Raw genomic sequence first — 24,842 nt, 5'->3', positions numbered from 1 at the left:
TTTCTTTACGGCAAAAAAATGCTACAGCCACTGTCTTGAATATGTGGACACCAAAATGTGTAAATTCAGAGGCATTGAGCTTTTATTTTGAAATGACAATGAACAGTTAGCATATTGAGAAAGATATTGATGTATACATTAGTGTGTTTGCGTAGGTTTATAAATGGTTTACCTTACAAAGCTGATGAAATGGCGCATGTTGCGTTCCAAGATGAACATTATAATAAACCCAAACTCACAGCAATATGCATTCACATTAGCATTATGAATTTGATGTTTAAATGGGTTTATTGTGGTATATCATGCAGCCTTGAAAAAAACTACTCTAGTCTTACTTCAGTCGTCAGTGTCACATGATCCTTCAGAAACCATTCTAATATGTTGATGTGCTGCTCAAGAAACATTTACTATTATTATCAATGTTGAAAACAGTAGTGCTGCTTAGTCTAGTCGAAATTGTGATACATGTTGAGGGTTCTTTGATAAAAAATTAAAAGAAATTATTATTTTATAACATTATAAATGCATATAATGTCACTTTCAATCAGTTAAATCCATCCTTGTTAAACAAAAATATTAATTTCTTTAAAAAAAAAATAGTGACCCCAAACTGTAAATTTAAAAAAAAACTTTCAAGCTGTGTGAATTACAAAGGATAAAGTGTTACCGGTAACTCTTTTTGCATTCCACAGAAATACAAACATATGTTTGAATTGACATGAAGTCGCTTTGGTTAAAAGTGTCAGTAGGATACAACTATATACAATATAACTGTAAATATCTCATCACATCTACATATGCATATGCATTGAACACAGCTGCCCAGCGTCGTCCACACATGCTGGTAGTTTATAGAGTGTTGCAAAACACACAGCTGGCCTTGTGCGGTTCTTCCCATGGTTCTCCTGGGGATATCCGACATGTGTAGCCTTGTGACGGATGTCACAGTGTCCGAACATGCACAGCCTAGAGAAACCAGCATAAAGTCTAGCTCCAAAACATGCTTCTGTGATTGACAGATGCTAGAATGTTTAAGATGTGACAGTAAATCTGAAGGAAATTAATCGCTGGTGATGTAACATCAGTGCTCTTTCAAACTAACCTTAGGCGTCTGCAACATAAACCCAGGCTGTGGCACATGCTTCATATTAGCTGCTCAGGAAGCGCTGCTGCAGGGGTTGGAGTCAAATGACAGGGGTGTAGAAGATAATTACCACAATCCCACAATGCAATGTGCAGACCCTGGGCTGATAGCTCTCATGCAGTCGGTAATCAGCCTGTCGTGTGATTTAGTGGCCAGATTAATGAGATGATGGTGGATACTGATACAGACATTAAGCAGTCACGGTGATCTGTTCCGGCTCAGGCCTTTGATGGGAAGCTTTCATGTGTCTCCCCTCAGGCCTCTCCAGCGGTCTATCACACAGCACAACTGCGTCTCATTTCTGACTCCTGCGTCAAACATAATCGTTGCCTTTTAGATTCAGCCGATTTGGGTTCTGACATGCTTGAATGTCAGGATTTGAACCACAGGTGGTTCCTTACTGTGGTCAGTAGCAAATATGTGCAAATATATAAGTTTTTGAAATATGTGCGATAAGTTTGTTGACTTTTTTATTTAAAAAAACTGAATATTGCAATGATCCCAATACAGTTTTTAGGATGGCAGTTAATTTTCTTTGAAGTTGGCATGAAATTAAATTTCACCATCTATTTCGTAAATAGATTTTATTGATCTTTTTATGAACAGTTCATTCATGCATTTTTTTTCATAATCCTTTTATCAAAATATCAACTTGATCTTCAGCTGAAACAGCAGATGACTTGTGCCTTTTCCTTGGTGACTAGGGATGTAATGATACCAGAATCTCATATTATAATAACAATGCCATATGAAGTCCACAATACAATATTTATTGTGATTAAAGACAAAGACAAATTAAAAATACATTTTAAAGTTAAATTCTTCTAATGCACTTTGAGAGCTCAAAAATAACTAATTTAATGTTCTTAATTAAGAAAACTTAAGTCAGAAAAAAAGTCAGTGAATTGACTTGAACCTGAACTTGAAAGGGGACTCAACCCTCTTTTTTATTTATGGTATACTGTTTCAGGGTTTTAGGAAGCCAAACAAATTAGAACTAATAATAATAACAACAACAACAATGACAGTTAGAGCCATATACAGTGATGTGAAAAAGTGTTGGCCCCCTTCCTGATTTTTTTTTTTTTTTGCATGTTTGTCACACTTTAATGTTTCAGATCATCAAACAAATGTAAATATTAATCAAAGATAACACAAGTAAACACAACATGCTGTTTATGAATGAAGTTTTTTGTTATGAAGGGAAAACAAAATCCAAACCCACATGGCCTTGTGTGAAAAAGTGTTTGCCCCCTAAACTTAATAACTGGTTGGGCCACCCTTAGCAGCAACAACTGCAATCAAGTGTTTGCGATAACTTGCAATGAGTCTGTTACAGCGCTGTGCAGGAATTTTGGGCCACTCATCTTGGCAGAATTGTTGTAATTCAGCCACATTGGAGGGTTTTCGAGCATGAACCGCCTTTTTAAGGTCATGCCACAGCATCTCAATAGGATTCAGGTCAGGACTTTGAGTGGGCCACTCCAAAGTCTTCATTTTGTTTTTCTTCAGCCATTCAGAGGTGGATTTGCTGGCGTGTTTTGGATCATTGTCCTGCTGCAGAACCCAAGTTCGCTTCAGCTTGAGGTCACGAACAGATGGCCGGACATTGTCCTTCAGGACTTTTTGGTAGACAGCAGAATTCCTTGTTTCACTTATCACAGCAAGTCTTCCAGGTCCAGAAGCAGCAAAACAGCCCCAGACCATCACACTAGATTTTACTGTTGGTATGATGTTCTTTTTCTGAAATGCTGTGTTACTTTTTACGCCAGATGTAATGGGACACACACCTTCCAAAAAGTTCAAATTTTGTCTCGTCAGTCCAGAGAGTATTTTCCCAAAAGTCTTGGGGGATCATCAAGATGTTTTCTGGCAAAACTAAGACGAGCCTTTATCTATCAACAACCGATTGATATAACCTAAACCCTACACTACTTTTTTTGTGTTACAATACAGAAGATAATATGGAAGAAATTTGTTGCGAATTTATTGACAATGTGCTTGGCGAGTTTTCTTGCAACTACACTGAACAAAAATAGTTGGTGGTTAAACAGTCAGAACTGTATCAGAAAAGTTGTCCAAATGAAGTTCTTAGCAATGCATATTACTAATCAACAATTACATTTTAATATATTTGCGGTAGGAAATGTACAAAATATCTTCACGAAACATGATCTTTACTAAATATCCTAATGATTTTTGGCATACAAGAAAACTCGATCATTTAACCCACATAATGTATTTTTAGCTATTGCTACAAATATTGCTACTTAAGACTGGTTTTGTGGTCCAGGGTCACAAATACATCGTTTCAAGGTTTAAAAAATCCAATTTATTTATTTAAACAAATCTTTTAAGTTGCAAACATTATTTACGAGTTCTGTTGACATAGAAATGTTCAGCTTAACACTTATTATTGTCTAATTTAAACCGTTCAATTTCTGTGTTAATTGAAATTCTTTTTTGTTGTCATAAGTTTTGTCTTGATAACTTTGAAAAGCAGGGAATTTATATAGTTCCCAGCATTCTTTGCATAGGACTGGATGAAAGAATACATTTTGAAGTTTTTCAGTGTAGTAGTGGTTAGGTTGTGGCTTCATGAAGACATACACTGCTTTGAACATACAAGCAATGATTGCAGTAATGCTGATGACAAGTAATATCTTAGTTTATCCAAGTTTAATGTGTGCTATTCTAGTTAAAAGGGTAGTTCACCCAAACAATTAAAATCCTGTCATAATTACTCATGTTGTTTTAAACTTGTAAGACCTTCATTCATCTTTGGAACACAAATTAAGATATTTTTGATGAAATCTAAGAAAAATTGTTGAATAAAGTTGTTATTTTTGTTTTCTTTAGGCACAAAAAGTATTCTTGTAGCTTCATAACATTACAGTTGCAGCGCTAATGTCACATGGACTATTTTAACAATGTCCTTACTACCTTTCTGGACCTTGACCATGTCAGTTGAGTTGCTGTCAGCAGGGTCAGAAAGCTCTCGGATTTCATCAAAAATATCTTAATTTGTGTTCCGAAGATGAACTCAGTGTTATAGGAATTTATTTGGTTGTTGGTTTAATATGAGACTGATTATATTTTGACCTATATTGGCCAGCTCTTGCCTGTGGTGGAAAACCATTGGCTTGGCCCAACAGGGGTGTCCTCAAAGCTGGGACTTTGCTGGTGTCTGCTCTGTAATCTCATAGTCATCACACGGCACACATACTGAAAGGCCAGTGATGATATCAGTCCACATTCCTCTTCAGCGAGAAGAAACTTTCTCATGGACAAGGAGAGTGTTTAACTTTCCACCATGAGCTGCAGACGCAGAGCTTCTTTCTCAACTGGTCCCGCTGATAAGTAACTATTTCGATGAGTTCAAAGTTTAAACTCTTACTCTGGTTCTGCTAGATTGAAGATTTATGAACTTCCGTGTGACTGTGTGATTTATATTTTTCACAGTGGCTTCCATCATCACTCCATCATAGAAGCTTAAAAGATTGGTGCGCTGGGTTAAATCTGTTTTGTTAAGTGTAACCAAGAACAGATTTGGCCTTCCCGAGGGGTGAATATATATCACAGAAGCAAGGGCTTTTTAAATAAAAAGGGTTCCTACCGTAACTCTGCCTCTGCTGAATCAACTGCACCAAAGTAAAAGAAATGAAAATTTCCCCTGATTTATGAGTTTGAAGCCTGAATTGAATGTGTTGAGATATGTGAAATAATGCAAAGACAAAAAACTTGTCTTTCTATTGTTTTGTCTACGCTGACTGCATGCAAAAGCAAAAACACAGATGGACCATTGTAGTCATGTATAATTGAGTATACGAGTTATTACTCAGTCACAAAGACCCAAAAACTGACAAGTTATTGGATGATTCAGTCTTACTCATGAATTACTTGTTAAATCCATCAGACTTAACATTTAACATCTGACTCATTGATGACTGGATGTTTACTGTGTTTGGCAATGTGTAGCTGACGATACTCATAAAAGAGTTTTAACATTTAAATATACTATAAAACGTGTTTTTGTTTTGTTTAGTTTAGGAACATGCACGAGGGTTCTGCAAATTTATCCAAGATGTTCATGTCTTTCTTTCTTCAGTCGAAAAGAAATGAAGGTTTTTGAGGAAAACATTCTAGGATTTTTCTCCATATAGTAGACTTCAATGGGGATCAATGGGTTGAAGGCCCAAATTGCAGTTTCAATGCAGCTTCAAGAGCTCTACATGATCCCAGCCGTGAAATATGGGTCTAGTGAAACCATCATCCATTTTCTAAAAAAAATTACAATTTATATACTCTTTAACCACAAATGCACATCTCGCACTAGCTCTTCGGTCAGTTCTTTATCAGTGTACTTCAGTTCAAAAAAGTAGGGTAGGGTGAAAAACTCCATCTCATTTTCTCCTCTAACTTCAAATTGTCTTCAAATAAACGTTGTTTAACAGTTTTTTGAAAAGGGTGTTTGACTTTCTTTGCACGTTCGATTTGTAAACACTGGGTCGCACTTCCGCCTACATCACGCTTGTGTCGAGCATTTGTGGCTAAAAAGTATATACATTTAAATTTTTTTTTAGAAAATGACTGATTGTTTCATTAGATAAAACCCTTATTCCTCGGCTGAGATTGTGTAGAGCACTACATTGAAACCTACATTGGACCTTCAACCCATTAGCCACCATAGAAGTCCACTATATGTCCACTATATAACCTTTATTTCCTTCAGACTGAAGAAAGAAAGACATGAACATCTTGGATGTTGGGTTGAGGAAATTGTCAGGAAATTTTTGTTCTGCAAATGAACTAATTCTTAAAGCATAACCCTGTCATTAGGTAGCTTAGCTGGTCCTTAGCTGGTCATGTCCTGGTCCCTCCTCCTGGACCAGCACACGAACAGCTTAAACCAGCTAGGGACCAGCTTAAACCAGCTAGGAACCAGCTTACCAGCTAGGGTGCCCACCTGGCAATATAGCCTATATGTTGCGGGACAGTAGATGTGATTTTGCGGGACACGTGCGAGACATACATTTACTAGCCCTGTTGAAAAAAAACAGCAACTGGTTAGGTATGTTTTGGTGCTGGGATGCTGGTTTATGCTGGTCCTTTGCTGGTCAAGGACCAGCATAAATCAGCAAAGAACAGCATAAACCAGCTCAAACCAGCATCCCAGCACCAAAACATACCTAACCAGCATATGCTGTTTTTTTCAACAGGGAGGCTACTGTTATGCTCTGTAATATTTACATCCTTTGTCATATGCGCTTATATGTTTCTGAGCGCGCACATGTAAGCGAGAGAAAGCGCGTCCATTTTGTATGAAAGTGAAGAGAATCCACATGCGAGAAAAAGAGATTTGTGCTCAGGCATTTTGATGCGCCCTCGCATTACAATAATGCGCTCTAAACATTTGTCATTAAAATAACGCCATAGAAACCGCCTCAAACGAACAATTAAAATAAGAAGAAAGTCATGTGTAAAAGCTGCATCGGTTTTTAATTGGTTAAAATGAATCAATGGAGAGTATCGTGGTTTATTTCCGTTTGCGCTCGACCATTTCCGTCGGTGGTGCTATCACTTGCTGAGGTCCGCGCAAAACACGCCGCAAAAAGAATAAACAAAAAGCGTTCTTAAAAGGCAAAAGAACGTAGGTCTATGTACGTTTTCTTAATGTGACAATTAAAAACCAACAGACAACAGGGGTGAAAATGCTGTGCGGTACAAAGCGGGACGGGTGGTCCCTAATCCCAGCATCAAAACCTACCTAACCAGCACATGCTGTTTTTTTCAACAGGGAAACCAGATCATTTAAATGAGACAAAAATATTTTTTCTTTAATAACAAACCTGAATTTGATGGAAGACCTGACTTGAACTCGGCCCAAAAAACAGGTCTCAGGTTAGATAGCAGATCTCTATTCTGTAGACACACATGCTGCACTGAACTGACATCTTGACAAGTATTCAGCGAATGGAGAAAAGCAGAAAGAGTGTCGGTTTAGTACTCCTCAGCTGATGCTTGCATGCTGCAGTGATCTGAAAAAACCCTCTGCTGAAGCTGTGAGGGAATATGCAGCGGGAAGACACACTAATGATGGCCTCTCACAAAATTCCTGCTTGGCCACAAAGCAGCACTTTTAATGAGAGGGTAGTGTAAAGTCAGTGGTTTAGGCTTAATCTATTGACAATAAACTTTTCCACCCCCACAGTACAAATGTTTATTAGTCAGTTAAGTGCATGGGAGTATGTTGAGTGAATGCAAACATATGAGGAAACTGCTCTTTATTTACATTTTATGGCTTCCTCCTCAGCAGCAGGAAGGTTTAAAGGATTTGGGGGCTCTTGGATATCTTGTGGTGATTGTAGACTGCCATCTTGTGGCTAAGCAAGTACTATACTATGCATGGTATGCTGCAGTATGTACAGATAATGCTAAATTTCCACCCAAATATTTTTTTTTCAGCAAGGATGCATTAGATTGATCAAAATTAGTGTAATGCCATTTCAGATCAATATTGTTCCTCAAACCTTCTGTTCATCAAAAAAATCCTGTAAGGAAAACACTTCCACAGTGTCTTTACTTCATTACGCAACACAACAACTTTTAAGTAATTTTAATAAGATTATATTTGTTTCTTGAACAGCAAATCAGAATGATTTCTGAAGGATCGTGTGACACTGAAGACTAGAGTAATGATGCTGAAAATGTAGCTTTTCATCACAGGAATAAATTACATTTTTTAATATGTATTTAAATAGAAAAAAAGTTTATTTAAAACTGTACTAATATTTTACAATATTACAGATTTGACTGTATTTTTGATTCAATAAATGCAGCCTTGGTGAGCGAAATAGACTTCTTTAAAAGAAATTATTATAAATAATGACACAAATTTTAAATAAAAAAAGTTCCACAATTTAAGAAAGCTTGTTTTTTTTTCTTTATATATGACATACATGATACGCAGAAATGCATTACTAAAAATAGCTTTTGTTGTTGTGGAGCTCATTACAATATTGGCAAGAAAAATCTATCAGAAAAAAAAATCCTTATTGTTGAGCCCTGAGGCAGTGTTCAGCATATACTGTGCAGTATTCAGTGAGCAATGCGCTAGTGTCCCATTCTCTGCACTACTCAGCACAACTCTCCACTTTGAAGACTAACTGTTTGAATTTGGGATTTAATGGCACACTGTGCAGTTCTTCTGAGAATTCACCTCTCTCTTAATCTCATTTTCTCTCTTTCCGTAGCTGGCAGGTCTAGGGAGAGGCAGGCAGCATGGCTGAACCCAGACGCGACAGCACCAGCAGCCTGCAGCGCAAGAAGCCGCCATGGCTAAAACTGGACATTCCCACCACTCAGGTGTCCATGGACGAAGCTCCAGCTTTTGTTCCGGTACGAGTGTCGCCGTCTTCCTCGTCGTAATTCTTTCTCTCAGTTCATCTCTTCTTTGTAAATCAGTTATTTCATTCATAGTGTAGCTCTGGTTTCCAATCATGTCTGTGTCTGTCTTTCTGCAGCCCGTGAAGAGGCACGGTTTTCATCGCAGCGTCAGTATGCCTGTGGAAACGTCTCATCTCCCCTCTCCTCCACGTGACCTCTTTGACCCCCGTCGAGCTGCTTTCCAGCGTCAGTCTTCAATCACACAAACCATCAAGAGGTAGGAGAGGCATTATATGTGGCTGTTACTCACATCTGCTCGTACAAACCCATTAGGTCTGAGATTCATGTCTTTACCAAAAGTCAAACTCTGTTCCAAAACTTAGTAAGCTGTCAACATAGACTTTTTAAAGCAAGACTGGTCCAAATGGTTGTACAATGCTTTGGCAGCATTGCATGTGTGTCATTTAAGCCAATTGCATAACGCGACAACCTTACTAAAAATATTAATGCAAGATGGCGGATAAAGCAAGAGAAATGTCTCAATATATTTATCAAGATATATTTAATTCATGTAAGTTTACAAAGTGTCTTTAAAACAGTTTAAAATTATTTAAAAATTGACTATTTTACCTAATATTTGTCTGTTGTTGGTATTTATCTAATTGTAGGTCCACTCACCAATGGAGTTCTATCCTAGCTAGGATGCTGCCTTAAAGGGATAGTTCCCCAAAAAATGAAAATTACCCCATGATTTACTTACCCTTAAAGGAACACTCCACTTTTTTTGGAAATAGGCTCATTCTCCAACTCCCCCCGAGTTAATAAGTTGAGTTTTACCGTTTTGAAATCCATTCAGCCGTTCTCCTGTTCTGGCGATATCACTTTTAGCATAGCTTAGCATAGATCATTGAATCCTATGAGACCAATAACATCACGTTCAAAAATGACCAATGAGTTTCGATATTTGTCCTATTTAAAACTTGACTCTTCTGCAGTTATATCGTGTACTAAGATCGGTGGAAATGCAAAGCTGCAAGTTTCTAGGCTGATAAGATTCGGAACTACACTTTCATTCCGGCGTAATAGTCAAGGAAGTTTGCTGCCGTAATAAGGATGAAGTAGGAGCAGTAATACCACGCAGCACATGTGCAAATGCTAAACTAGCTGGGAACTCATTTCTGATAATACTCTGCCTGCTTCGGCCATATTACGGCAGCAAACTTCCTTGACTATTACGCCGGAATGGAAGTGCAGTTCCTAATCTTATCAGCCTAGAAACTCACAGCTTTGCATTTCCACCGGTCTTAGTACACGATATAACTACAGAAGAGTCAAGTTTTAAATACAACAAATATGGAAACTTGTTGGTCATTTTTGAACGCGATGCTATTGGTCTAATAGGATTCAATGATCTATGCTAAGCTATGCTAAAAGTGATATCGCCAGAACAGGAGAACGGCTGAATGGATTTCAAAACGGTAAAAATCCACTTATTAACTCGGGGGGAGTTAGAGAATGAGCCTATTTCCAAAAAAAGTGGAGTGTTCCTTTAAGGCGAGACACTGCAGGTGAATAGGGTAAAAAAAAATAATGAATAGTTATCACCTTACTTACTCAGTTGATTTATTACATTGTTAATTGCAAACATTTTTTGTATCACAAGTTTTCTAAAATGTTAGGTTTTAATATGCAAATGAGGCGTTGTTTAATGAAATATGTGCTAAATAACACTGGATGAAGTCAGTTTCAAAATTCTTGTTTAATTTTTTTTGACATATTAAGTCAAATGTTTTTACAGAAGGAATTTTGGGTAGAAAAAACTTAGAACAGGCAGAAAACGATAGCTTTTTACAGCTTTTTGGGAAATAATTGTTGTATAAAACCAAGCAAATTACATATGAACAAATCCATCTGTAAAAACCTTTAGAATATAGTCAGAAACAAAAACCAAAAGTTTGGTGTGTGTAAGTGCTACCAAAGTGGAGATTTATGCAATTGAAATCTATTGACACAAATAGATAAATAAAAGAAACACTTAACAGTGTCTTTTGGATGTTTCCTTTCCACTAGTCTGAAAAAACACTTTATCAAACACCAAAAAAGCCCAAAATCACAAACTTGACAGGTGCATGAAAAGACAGTGTTTTTGCCTGCAGTGTCTCCCCTTAAACCATCCTAGGTGTATATGACTTTCTTCTTTCAGATGAATACAATTAGAGTCATATTAAAAAATGTCCTGGTTCTTCCAAGCTTTATAATGGCAGTCAATGACTGTTGAGATTTTGAAGCCCTAAAAAGTGCGTCCATCCATCATAAAAAGTGCTCCACATGGCTCAGAAGGGTGAATAAATGCCTTCTAAAGCAAACAAAACTTTTCTGTGAGAAAAATATTGATATTTAAAACTTTGTAACCGGTAAAATATTTTTGATTTATTAGAAAGTTAATAGTTAATAGGAAACACTGATTTCTTGAGGACTAGACTGGTGTGTTTTTGTATTCAAATATTGGTGCGCTTGATGTCCAGTGTGCAATAGAAAAGTTGATGAAGAATTGTGAATTGTGATTGAAAATCAGAAAATTGTAAATCGATTTTTAATCAAATCACAATTTGAATCAAATCTTGACATACAGAAAGATTCCCACCCCTGTTTTTTTACTATAACTCTGATTGCATTTATCTAAAAGAAAATAAGTCATATACACCTAGGATGTCTTGAGGGTGAATAAATCATGGGGTAATTTTCATGTTTGGGTGAACTTTCCCTTTAAGATACATTAGCAAAATTGACCAACTTGACCAACTTGAGTGCATTGGAAAAATCTAGAAGGGGAAATCATTTGAAATTCCCGATCATATGTCTTCCTATTGAAATTACTGCAATTTTTATGCAAAAATTTGTCGAACAACAGTGAGTATAACCAGCTGTTTAAAATGCAGCTCACTACATTTTGGAACAAAGCTAAATGACTACACCAGCTTTCATTTCATAGCATTTTATTCTTGTTGTCTGAGTTTTAATTGGATGGATGTGCATTAATGTCAGTGTTGTGCAAGTTACTTCCAAAACGTAATACATTATATATTACTAGTTACTGTCTTTTAATAGTAATTAGTTACATTACAATATTACTGTTTCTAAATTGTAATGCGTTACACTACTTTTAAGTTACTGTTGAGTTACTTTCATCAAAATATCCACAGATTATAAAATGCCAAAAAAATACTGCTCATTATACATTAAGTTTAGGATAGCTAGCATAAAATTATAAAAACATATTTAGGTAGGCCTACCGGTATGTCTATTAATGTTACGTTGTAGTTTAGGTTAAACATGGATAAGCACAAAACTCATTAATACTTTCAGAAATAACACCGGTAAATAAAGCGAAGTGTTATAATGTACAATCATTAAACACAACGAATAGCCTATAGGCTATTTTAAATGGTTTTCAGAAATAAACAAGAATGAAGAATACAAGTTGCTAAACAAGCCAAAACGAATGAGGGTAAAAGCGAAACTAAAAACAAACGGTGTTGTTCTCGTGCAGCCTACCTCTCTCATTCTGCATCAATCCAATTGAATGTGTCCATATTCGTGATGTATTTGAATGCCAAACTATTATGTAAACCAGGATTTGTACTTAACGCGCTTATAAAACATCCTCCTCACATGAGCAAATATGTGTTTGGCTCGAGCTCAGGCTGACGGCACGGATACTATGCAGTACGCACTATTTCATTTGACCAGTGACTGTATTTTATTCTTATAATTAACAGACTGCAACTTTTGCAACGCTGTGTGTGCGTGAGGCGCCGGGGCAATCGAATAGCGGAATAACTCCGTCATTTTTGGTCATACAGATCATTTATAACTGCAGTGTGTTTACTTTTATTTCTGTCATCTTGGTTTCCTTTCCGTGAACTTGCGTAGAGCGCCACTCCACACAAAAGTGAACCAAACTCAGCAGCAAATGTCACTCAGTCTTTTCGTTTCAAAAAATCAGATATATTTCGCGTATTCATCCATTTTATATGCGTACTATGATTTAATAAAAACAGATTTTGTCATTTTTAGCTTAATTTTTGTTGCTTATGCGCTCGTCCGTCATTTTTTCTCTTCTCCGACTCCGCAGCTCTCATCATTAGTTTAGTGTTACTGGCACCAGTCTACTGTAGATGTTAATAGGAGTTACTCGTGCTGTTTCTCCATAACGGGAGTGCGTCCATCTCATAAATGTAGAATCCGTCTCTGCAGTCATCTCAACCATCGAATTCCAGCAACAGGAAGACAAAATATTTTACTTGTGGACTTTTTTTAATTCACAAATTAATGTTGAGTTAAAATATGTTGATGTAACTTGCGTTACTGAGATTGTAACGAGTAATATTATTACCCAAAATGTATTAGTAATGCGTTATATTACCGCGTTACAGCAAAAAGTAATAAACTACTGTAACATATTACTTTTGTAATGCGTTACTCCCAACACTGATTAATGTACAGTAGCACATGTGAATCGTGTGATTCTGTACTCAACACAACAGCATCTTTTTGTTTGCAAGCCAATGTTGCCAGGTTTTTTTATGACTTGTTTGATGTGATTGTTTTGAGCTGAAATGTAATAGGAATGTGCATGTGATTCCCTGTGCCGGAGGGTTTGAAATTCCTCATTTCATGGCTCCGTTTCATGCCTGATAAACCGAATCTGAAAAGAACCAGTGTCTGTTGCAACTTTTCAGCTTTGTTTAGTGTATTTCTGTGCATCCATATGCGTATGTGTGACTAGCACATGTCTCTCACTCATATGCTACTCATTAACTCACTGATAATAACCCTCCTGCTGGAATACTCTTGCTTCTGCTCGTCTTGCTAATCTTGCTCTCTGGCTCTTGTTAATCTGTTTTCCAGTTCTTCTCCTTCACTTTTTTCTTTTTCTCTTTTTCTCTTCTGCTTCTTTTCCTCATCCTGTTCTTCCTCTCCTCCCGCCCTCCGTCCTCTTGGGCCATCCACAGCAGCAGGAGGGTGCATTTTGAGAGGATTAACACTGTGCCCATTAAGGGTCACCGCGCAGGGCGGCGCGGTTTCAGAAGGCATCAGTCCCTCTCCAGAACCCTGCTCAGGTACAGCGGAGCGCAGGAGGCCTGGCGAGGGAGCTCTCACACACAACTCACACACTATGCAAGGGAACGTGTTCACGTGGCACTGTACCATCTCATTCAGCTTTGGTTTTAGAGTTCAATAGTAGCTGTTTGTCATGTAAAAGACCATACTTTGTCATTTACAGTACATACTTTCAGGAAAAAAAAGGCACACAAGCTGTCACTAACTAATGTATGCTATTTAGGTACTAATATGTGATGTGTAGCTTTATGGTACTAATATGCACCGCTTAGGGGTAATAAGGTACCAAGGTGTACCTTTAGAAAGGTTACAGCCCCAGTGTATCATTTTTTGCTGAGCAGCATTGTAATATAATAATATTTATAGTTACATTTTAAAATTGTCATTGTCAGGCCATTAAAAAAATAAAGAAATCATAAGACGTTGTGGAAAAGTAATGGATATTTCTATAGCAGATAGAGATACAGATGCAGATACAAGTCAAAAGTTTTCATACACTTTGCAGAATTTGCAAAATGTTAATTATTTTACCAAAATAGGAGGCATCATACAAAATGCATAAGATATTTCACATAAGACATTTACATATAGTACACAAAAGAAAATTTCAAAACTCCTTTCAAAAGTTTACATACACTTGATTGTTAATATTGTGTTGTCAGCTGAATGATCCACAGCTTTGTTTTTTTTGTTTTTTAGCGATAGTTGTTCATGAGTCCCTTGTTTGTCCTGAACAGTCTTTAGAAAAATCCTTCAGGTCCCACAAATTATTTGGTTTTCAGCATTTTTGTGTATTTGAACCCTTTCCAACAATAACTGTATGATTTTGAGATCCATCTTTTTACACTGAGGACATCTGAGGGACTCATATGCAACTATTACAGAAAGTTCAAATGCTCACTGATGCTTCTGAAGGAAAAACAATGCATTAAGAGTCGGGGCTGTAAACTTTTGATCAGAAAGAAAATGTGTACATTTTTCTTGTTTTGCCTAAATATCATATTTTTTTACATGTAGTACTGCCCTTGCGAAGATACTTACATGTTTCCCAGAATGCAAAATAAGTTCAATTTACCCTGATCTTCACATTTAAAAAGTTTTCACCCTCACTGCTCATTGAATTTAACAACACAGTATTAAGAACCAAGTGTGTGTAAACATATGCTGGTTAGGTGGGTTTTGATGCTGGGATGCTGGTTTAAGCTGGTCCTTTGCTGGTTTTTAACCATGACCAGCTAAGGACCAGCATGAACCAGTAAAGGACCAGCATAAACCAGCTAACGACTAGTATAAACCAGCATCCCAGCATCAAAACCTACCTAACCAGCGTATGCTGTTTTTTTCAACAGGGCGACATAAACACAGACTGGTTTTGGACTGACCATTTTTGTATGTCTTGATGTTTTCATCAGGTTTAAGCTTGTAATTAAATAGAAAGAGTATGACTATAAAAATGTGAAAGTAATTGTAAGCACACATGGCCCTTCACGTTTGAGTCAGAGCTAGCATGAGCTAAAAGAGACAGTACTAACTTGGGACATACAGTACAGCCTTGTTTACTGGTCACTTTCTGGTTTAATGCCTCATAGACCTCCAGCCGGAAACAACCAGAGGTCATCCATTGTGGGATTTGAGTCTACAATCTTTCTGTCAAAAACTTTATTCACTTTACCACACCACAGTGAGATGCTATTGGTATCGTTCTCCGTCAGTGCATGTTAAATTGGGAATGACTTAGTCTGAATTCACAGGGGTTGTTTTGTGTTTTCATGCTTGCGATTCTCAGTTGTCATGTCTTCACGACTTCAGCCTTTTGTTAGGGACAAATAAGGATTCTTATCAGGACATGCTTTCACTGTCTCTGACCGTTATGATTTCAACACGGCTCATTGTTGCCATTCTTCTAAACTTAATTGAGCTTAGCACAGAAAACATTCCAATGCTTCATACCACAATATGAGCCCACGGCACATTCATCTTCATTTTTTTTTGTGTGTGTGTGGTTTGACACTGTGCCCAGACTGGCAGGCTTTATTTGTTTTATTTCAGATGAAACAAAATAAGCCGCAATTTGAGTCATGTTTGTTGCCATCCCTAGTGAGTCAGAAAGATGAGATTAGATTGCTCTCTATGTGATGCTGATCCAGGTGTTCTAGTGAACATCGTCCTATTTATAGACACCCAATATAGTTTGTACTGAACTACAATAGGGATCTCAGGCATACAAACCAGTCTCATACTAATACTTTAATACTAATTATTATATATTAATATAATAGGGATGTAACGGTATTATCAATATCGTGGTATTGCCATAGCAAAACAGACTAGATATTATCGTGGTCATATGATGATATCAAACAACAGGTCTTCCAGGCAAAAAGTATAGTTTTTAAAATGTTTAAACTTCTTATTCTAACATAAAAGGTCTTTAACGTTGTGTTTTGGGCCATTATGCTTTAGTTTCTGTCAAACGAACTAAAACCGAAAGCACAATATGGCTTAATTCCTTTATCAAGTCTGTTTTTGTGGCGTGTTTTAAAGCAAAGCATGCACTTCGTTCAGGCGATCAGCTTGTGATCGGGTGTTTTCCTCGCCCCAGAACGGCTCCGTTCACAGTGAATGCAGTGAATTTGTTTATTGGATGTACTGTGAGTTTAGTATGCGTTTGGGAACGCAACGGCCACCAGTTATGCTTTATTTTCGCAGCAGAGTTTTCCTTCAAAATAAAAGCTCTACTGTAAAAGTTTAGAAGTGCAGTATAAATTGCTGACAGCTAGAAGTTTTAATGGGTAATATTACTGCAGTCCAAATTTAAAATATAAGTGTAGAAATGAGGAAAGAAGTATTGTAATATCCCTACTGCAGTGTAAATAATATACCCATGAAAATAATATACCTATGAAATATTTATTTTCATTTATTTTACACTGCAATTGTTTTACAATATATGGCTATTGCTGTCATAAGATGAATAACAATAATATAAAAATGTTATTTCTATTATTATATTCTAATTTGTTTGGCTTCCTAAAACTTCCTAGTGTGAATGTAATTTAGACTGAAACCACAAATAAAAAGAGGGTCGAGTCCCCTTTAAAGGACGAGTCAATTCACTGACTTTTTTCGGACTTAAGTTTTCTTAGTTATGAAAATGGGTTGAAGCTCTTAATTTTGAACTCTCAAAGTGCATTAGATGGAAAATTTTGTACATTTTAAAGTTAAATTATTCTAAGTCTTCATTTGTCTTTTTTTTAAATAATCCAATAAATATCGTATTGTGGACTTCATATCAAGATATTATTGTATTGTGAGATTTTGATATTGTTACATCCCTAATTATAGTATTTATTAATATTTTATTTCACATATCAGGGCTCACAAAATTTCAAAATCTCTGGTTGCCCATCGGGCAGGTACTCTTCAGATTTTGGTAGCCCGAAAAGTAATTTAACTAGCCCAAATTAAAAAAAAGACAATTTTCTTTTTAAATATAGAAAATCAGATAGGAGTCTAAATGTCAATCAAAAATGTTTTCAATACACAAATATAAACAAATATCAAGGAAGGAATTATATTTCACTGTTTAGTTTATCTGCATAATTTTTAAATATCAATTTAAGGCAATTTCTTTATTTTGAAGAGCTGCACAAGTAAAATGAACACAGTATGAGTGGGGTTGGACAATGTACAGTGGCATTTTAAGCCATAAAATGACGTGATTTATAATTCAGATACAGGCTCACACAAAAACAAAATATCTTATACAATGGCATTTCAGCCTATATAATTTATTATATTTATTCAAAACATAAATATTACTGTCTTAATTGTTTATATACCGGCAGTCCGGTCAAACATTTTGGTAGCCCGACTGGAAAACACAATAGCCCTGGGACGTCGGGCTAGCGATTTTGCGAGCCCTGCATATACAAATGGAGGCAAATACATATATGTATGATTTACAGCATACATCATATATGGATACACAAGTCTTCAGGAGCTTATTGTAAATTTAAATTATAATTAACTTCCTTGACTTCAAACTTACCACTCCAAACCTGTAAGACCTTTGTTGACCTTCAGAACACAAATTAAGAAATTTTTGATGAAATCTGAGAGCTTTCTGACCTTTCTGCATAGACAACAATGCAACTATCTCATTTGCGACCCAGAAAGGTAGGGCTGTAAATTTATGAAGCTACGAGAATACTTTTTGTGTGCAAAGAAACAAAAATAACTTTATTCAACCATTTCTTCTCTTCCTATATTTTCAATTCACTAACCAATGTGTTAAAATGTTAGTTTTAAGCCCTGACTGCAACATTGTGGTGATGAATTCTGTATTTCAAATCCACTTCTGTTCTTCAGAAAATCGCAAAATCTATTTATGGATTCATGACAGTAACAACAAATCGAGTAACTGTAATATTTTGGCAGAAACTACTGTTTCCATTGTGCATTTTTGCAATGGACCACCACAGAGTATTTTGATTTAATAAAATGTGATTATTTTTGTGGGCGAGGCTGTTTGCTGGACAGCTAAACTATGTGTTTTTATTTTATACTGGTTTATATCAATGTGTCTGTTTGACTGAAACATGAGTCATAGTACAACTTTAAAAACATGTCAGCCGTTTGACATTATGAAGCAGATGTTTTCCTATTTTTTATGACACAGTCAAGCAGCTGTGCAGACGGCTCGGACACCAGCCTGAAGTTCCACAGCGTGTGTGTGTGTGCTTGGTTTCATTTTTGTGACAGGACTTTGCTCAGTGTCAGTAGCTTTCCTCTGAAGCATGCCTGGGCATGTCCCGTCTCTATTTCCTTAGAAGTTAGTTAGAGTTACCTCACCCAAATTTCCTTGATCTCATTTGTACACAGTCGGGAGGAGACGGTGTGACACACATTTGTGGAAACTACCATTGCAGCGTCCAGACATTGTGAAAGAACGTAGCGCACAGCTGCAGGAAAACACAAGAGTGATGTGATGTGTGGATGAGTGAGCTCAAGCTAAACAGGGTTTGTGTCGATCGCTCTCAGGGGCACAGCGGACTGGTTCGGGGTCAGCAAGGACGGCGACGCCACACAGAAATGGCAGAGGAAGAGCCTGCGACACTGCAGCCTGCGCTATGGCAAGCTGAAACCTCAGGTGATCCGTGAGATGGAGCTGCCCAGCCAGGACAACATCTCCTTGACCAGCACGGAAACCCCTCCGCCTCTTTACGTACCCTCATCTCAGCATGGCATGCAGAAGGTATGGTAGCAGAAGTCATCAGTGGGATCATTTGTGTGCACCTGTTCTTCTTTTTAACCATTCTCTGTTTGTTCAGATTGTGGATCCGTTGGCGCGAGGACGTGCGTTTCGCATGGTGGAGGAGGTAGATGGCTACAGCGTGCCTCAAACTCCCATCACCCCTGGTGCAGCGTCCTTATGGTCCTTCAACAGCTCACGCTCAGGCCTAAACCGCATCCCACGCAGACGCAAACGCGAGTCTGTGGCCAAGATGAGCTTCAGGGCAGCAGCAGCTCTGGTCAAGGTGAGCATCATCAGATGTAGGACCCTTTGTTTTAGTTGACTTTGTACATTTGGAATGATTTTGGAACTTTTCTGGAAATAGCAGATCTGTTTTTGGTCTCATAATATCTTGCATTGCTAGATGTCAAGACAATTATATAGCGCTTTTCACAATACACAGAAAATTTGGGGAAATTTATGATGTTAACGTCTTAAATGCAAGTTTACATGCACCTTGCAGAATCTGAAAAATGTTAATTATTTTAACAAAATAAAAGGGATCATACAAAATGCATGTTATTGCAGAAGTGCAACTATTACAGAAGGTTCAAACGCTCACTGATGCTTCAGAAGGAAACACAATACATCAAGAGACGTATACATCAACATCTTCATTTGGTTCAAAAGTTTACACCCTCAGGCTCTTAATGCATCGGTTTTTTTTTCCTTTTGAAACATCAGAGAGCATTTGAGCCTTCTGTAATAGTTGCATATGAGTCCTTCAGTTGTCCTTAGTGTAAAAAAGATGGATCTTAAAATCATACAGTCATTGTTGGAAGAGTTCAAATGCACAAAAATACTAAAAAAAGGAAAGAATTTGTGGGACCTGAAGGATTTTTCTGAAGAACAGCTGGCAGACAAACAAGGGACTCATGAACAACTATCATTCAGATCATTCAGGTAACAACACAGTATTAAGAATCAAGTGCATGTAAACTTTTGAACGGGGTCATTTTTTATAAATTTAAGTATTATTTTCTCTTGTGGACTATATGTAAACATCTTTTCTGTGAAATATCTTATTCAGGTCCGTACTACATAAAAAATAACATGCATTTTGTATGATCCCTCTTATTTTGGTAAAATAATTAACATTTTGCAGATGTAGGTGTATGTAAACTGTAGGTGTACTTCAACTATCTTCAAGTCTTCTGAGTCACATTTAGCCTATTAGAGATGGGCGATAATATAGTTTACATTTTGTGATGATCCAAGCAATCAAGCGGTTGAGATTTGCTATATAGTGTGTATTGCCCTACGTGAGTATATCCAACGTTATATAAAGAGCTGAATGATAATATAGTTCCATTTTGGACACAAAATAAAAAAGTAGATGCAGAGATGTAATGTTTTGTTACTTAAAATGATATAATAATAAACCTTAGGATAACGGCATCTTTCATTTTTGATTCGAATGTAAACAAGGCTGTGAGGGACTGAAGGACATTGTGTTCAATGGATGACTGTTGTTTAATATCATACTGGTTGTTCAGCTGACAAAATTTCTTTCTGAAAAAAAGTTGTGAAAATGACCAGAACAGCCTTGTTTTCATCCGTGTTAAATTCAGTATGGTGTCTAACCGGATTAAGGTCTATTAAACCTTTGCTCACTCATGTTAGACATGCTTTGAAACATCCCACAGGCATAAATTCAAGAATTCTCACTTCGGAATGAAAATTTCCTGATAATTTACTCACCCCCATGTCATCCAAGATGTTCATGTCTTTCTTTCTTAAGTCAAATAGGAAAACATTTCAGGATTTTTTTTCCATATAGTGGACTTTAATGGGGATCAGCAGGTTGAAGGTCCAAATTGAAGTTTCAGTGCAGCCTCAAAGGGCTCTACACAATCCCAGCCGAGGAATGAGGGTCTTATCTAGTAAAATGATCTACCGTTTTCTAAAAAAAAATCTATTTCTATACTTAATTTCTATACTTTACTTAACCACGCTAGATAAGACCCTTATTTCTTACCTTGGAGCATTTAGAGCCCTTTGAAGGTGCATTGAAACTGCAATTTGAACCTTTAATCTGTTGATCCCCACTATATGGAGAAAAATCATGGAATGTTTCCCTCAAAAACCGTCATTTCTTTCCGACTAAAGAAAGAAAGACATGAACATCTTGGATGGCACGGGGATGAGTAAATTATCCGAAAATTTTAATTCAGGAGTGAACTAATCCTAAATGATACAATAACAATGGATCTCATTCACTAATATTTACGTGAATTACTTGCATGTTCCTAATCTCATTCTAATGTTAATGAATTTGGCGTTTTCAAGAACCAAGGTTAGTAATTTGCATAAAAGTCCCCCAAACCATCTCCATATATGAGCCTTTACAGTCTTGCTCAGTCGTCACTCTCTTGCAAACATATGGCGTATTGTAAAGATGAGCTCTTGCATGAGCGCACACGCAGCAAGAACATCAAGCAATGCCAAGTGTGCCATCCTTAAAACCAGCTCAAACACATTTATGCAGACCCATTTATTACAGACCTCTCACTGGTAAGATGTATATGCACTTATCTTCATATTTAAACTGAAAAACCTCACAGCTCAAGGCAAGCTATAACGCAGATTTTCCTACCCTTTCATTTAATGATGAAATATATTTGAGGTGAATATCTAATAGTTAGCAAGGTAGTAGTTAAGTTTAGGTATTGGGTAGGATTAAAGATGTTGAATATGTGACCCTGGACCAAATTTTTTTTATAAGGGTCATTTTTTTTTAAATTGAGGATTTATAATTTTGACCCATACAATGTATTGTTGGCTATTACTATAAATATACCCATGCTACTTAAGACTGGTTTTGTGGTCCAGGGTTACATATGGTCATATAATATGCATGTTAATAAGCAACTAGTTAACAGAAAAAATGGTCTCAGTACTAAAGTGTTACTGTTTAATCCAAAGCATGAACCTCTCAAGATTTATATAAAGATTTGGGGAAAATTGCTTATATGTGACCCTGGACCACAAAACCAGTCATAAGGATAAATTTTACAAAACTGAGATGTATACATCATATGAAAGCTCAATAAATAAGCTTTCTATTGATGTATGGTTTGTTAGGATAGGACAATATTTGACCGAGATACATCTATTTGAAAATCAGGAATCTGAGGGTGCAAAAAAATCAAATCACCTTTAAAGGTCCCATATCGTCAAAATCAAAATTTCCTGGCTTTTTTCATGATAACTAAGGTCTAGGGGCTATCTAACTACCATATGAGTTTCAAAACAGTCAATCCACAGTAAACTGCACACAGCCTGCTTAAAGTAGCTGTTCATTTTCACGAGCAGCTGTGACTTCCGTAACGATGTGACGTCCGATCGACTCAAGTCACTGCCTTCAGTCACAAACCAACGTCCCACCCTCCTTTTGTCAAACCCCCAGACAACAACGCATCCATTCCATTGAGCAACAACAACAGGAAAACAAGTGGAGAAAACCCTGTTCAGTCGATAGATGTCAAGCTACGATCATTACACAGGCTTCAGAACAACGTTAATATAAGAGACCAGCGGCACGTCAACTTCGGCCTCTTTCACACAGCGATTCCGGTAAATACACGGATAATGTGTCCCACGATTTGTTGCGGAATTGTTTAATTTGGTTCATTCACAGTTGTTTTCCGGGATCTGTGCGTGCTTTACACACAAACCATAAAGACATGTGACGTTTGGATGTGAGATGTAATGCGACGCGTACGTTTCACTAAACTGAAACTAACCTGAACAAACTGTGCTTCAGCGCTGATAGTTTGGAGCTGACTCTGCCTGATGATCGCTGCTTCATTCCACTTTGCACGTAACGTTATTTTTCGTTGTGAAGAGTCGCTTGATAACGTGCATCATTACTACAACACTGCCTTTAGGTTCTGGCTTTGGTTCACACAGTTCCCGTAATTTTCCAGAATCAGCGCGCATTGTGAAAGGGGCTTTACTAAAGCAACAGTTATGTAGCCTACTGCATTCGGTGTTTGAAAAAGAAAAAAACATTAATGATTATTCTGAAATATCCTGTTGAGTATCAGCTCTCTCTATTGCTCTGAGCTCGCTTACGCTTACAGCATACATGACCGTAGTTACCTGTGATTGGCCTGGTTGTGCGTCACTCAGAAAACAACAGGCCAATCAGAAGAGAGGCTCATGAATATTAATTAGATGGGCCAAAATCGACCTGTTTTTGACAGAGCTCCTAAAAAAGGAGCTGTAAAAATATATTGAGATGGATTTTGGCACTTATACCGCAAATATATATTCTTAAGGACATCAACAAATAAAATAAACCTCCAGAAATGTGTACGATATGGGACCTTTAAAGTTGTCCAAATTAAGTTCTTAACAATGCATATTACTAATCAAAAATTACATTTTGATATATTTATAGTAGGAATTTTACAAAAAATCTTCATGGAACATGATCTTTACTGAATTTCCGAATGATTTTTGGCATAAAAGAAAAATCAATAATTTTGACCCATACAATGTATTTTTGGCTATTGCTACAAATATACCCCAGCGACTTAAGACTGGTTTTGTGGTCCAGGGTGACCCAGCAACACAGTTTTCCTGTATTTTAGGGTAATTTCCTGAACAAATGCTTAGATTCTCCACAGACCTACATTAGGACAGAGCAGCAGCTTGTGTGATAATGTCGAATTAGAACAGCTGCTAAGAAGGATTGGTCAGTAACATTTGTAAGGTGGGGCTTAGCGAAGGGGTCATCTAAGGTTGTTTGCGTTTATGAGGACACATCAGATGACTCAAATGTGCATATTCAATCTTAAAAATGACTAATAGTATGAAGGTCAAGAGTCTCACATTACAGTCATCGTTGATGTACATTTTAGAGATTTATTCTTAGTAAATCGCTTATGGTATTTATAACAATCACTTTTTAGACTGCTTATTATACTATGCTGATGAAGTGTCTGTTTATGTGTATTTTAAGGGTCGTTCGCTGCGTGAAGGCACGCTAAGACGAGCTCACAGACGCAGCTTCACACCTGCTAGCTTTATTGAGGAAGATGTTGTGGACTTTCCAGATGAGCTCGACACATCATTTTTCGCTCGGGTAAGAAAACCCCACCGAATACATCAAAACATGGGAGAATTTTTTGAGTGTGTGTTTATGGTGTTTCTGGCCTCAGGATGTGATGCAGGAGGAGATGTCCACCTATCATGATGAGGTGTTTGAGTCTCCATCAGACTCCACCATGAAGGATGTGGATAGCAAACAGCTGGATGAGTCGGAGCTAACAGGCAGCGCGCTGGACAAAAGCGAGTTGGAGAGGAGTCACTTAATGCTGTGAGATTCACAACACATTTATATGAGGCCACATTTTCTCCCACAATGAGTGTTGCGATATCAAAACATATTTGATAGTAGATGGTTATTAGTTGCATATTTCAGACACTGCATTTGCCTTCTCTGTTTGAAATATATACAGTGCGTTGGACAAAAAATATGTGATATGATAGAATGTAATTACAAAAATATTTTAAATTATTTAAAATATAAGAAAATGCATTATATATTATATGATGAATTCATATTTAATATTTCAGAATATCATTGAAATAATACCAAAATGAAATTTTAAAATATGGTATAATTTATATTAATTAAATATAATATATTATATTTTATATTTTATAATATATGTTATGATATAATTTAATTACAGAATATTTCACATTAATAATTAAAAAAAATTAAAATGTGTGTATGTATGTGTGTGTGTATATATATATATATATATATATATATATATATATATATATATATATAATGTAAGAGAATATATAAATATTTAAATATAATAATAATTAATAATTAAGATATTTAAAATAATAACTAATATTTTATTATAT

At 36.7% G+C, this 24,842-nt stretch overlaps 1 protein-coding gene across 2 annotated transcripts in view; it reads left to right on the top strand.

The window, feature by feature from the left end:
• The window catches only part of rhbdf1a (rhomboid 5 homolog 1a (Drosophila)), an 81,017-nt gene that overhangs the window by 37,313 nt on the left and 18,862 nt on the right, over positions 1–24,842 (top strand). Inside the window, exons 2-8 of one of the 2 annotated variants that reach the window (XM_073838257.1) lie at positions 8,398–8,542; positions 8,668–8,807; positions 13,546–13,653; positions 18,698–18,911; positions 18,988–19,194; positions 23,920–24,042; positions 24,119–24,276. In XM_073838257.1, coding sequence (XP_073694358.1) covers positions 8,426–8,542; positions 8,668–8,807; positions 13,546–13,653; positions 18,698–18,911; positions 18,988–19,194; positions 23,920–24,042; positions 24,119–24,276 — 1,067 coding nt within the window. In that variant the 5' untranslated portion in view covers positions 8,398–8,425. The remainder of the gene's footprint in view (positions 1–8,397; positions 8,543–8,667; positions 8,808–13,545; positions 13,654–18,697; positions 18,912–18,987; positions 19,195–23,919; positions 24,043–24,118; positions 24,277–24,842) is intronic. The other variant, XM_073838264.1, reaches the window with a different exon arrangement.

Source organism: Garra rufa, chromosome 1, assembly GCF_049309525.1.
Source record: "Garra rufa chromosome 1, GarRuf1.0, whole genome shotgun sequence".
Lineage (NCBI taxonomy): Eukaryota > Metazoa > Chordata > Actinopteri > Cypriniformes > Cyprinidae > Garra > Garra rufa.
This window is presented reverse-complemented; position numbering and strand designations above follow the sequence as displayed.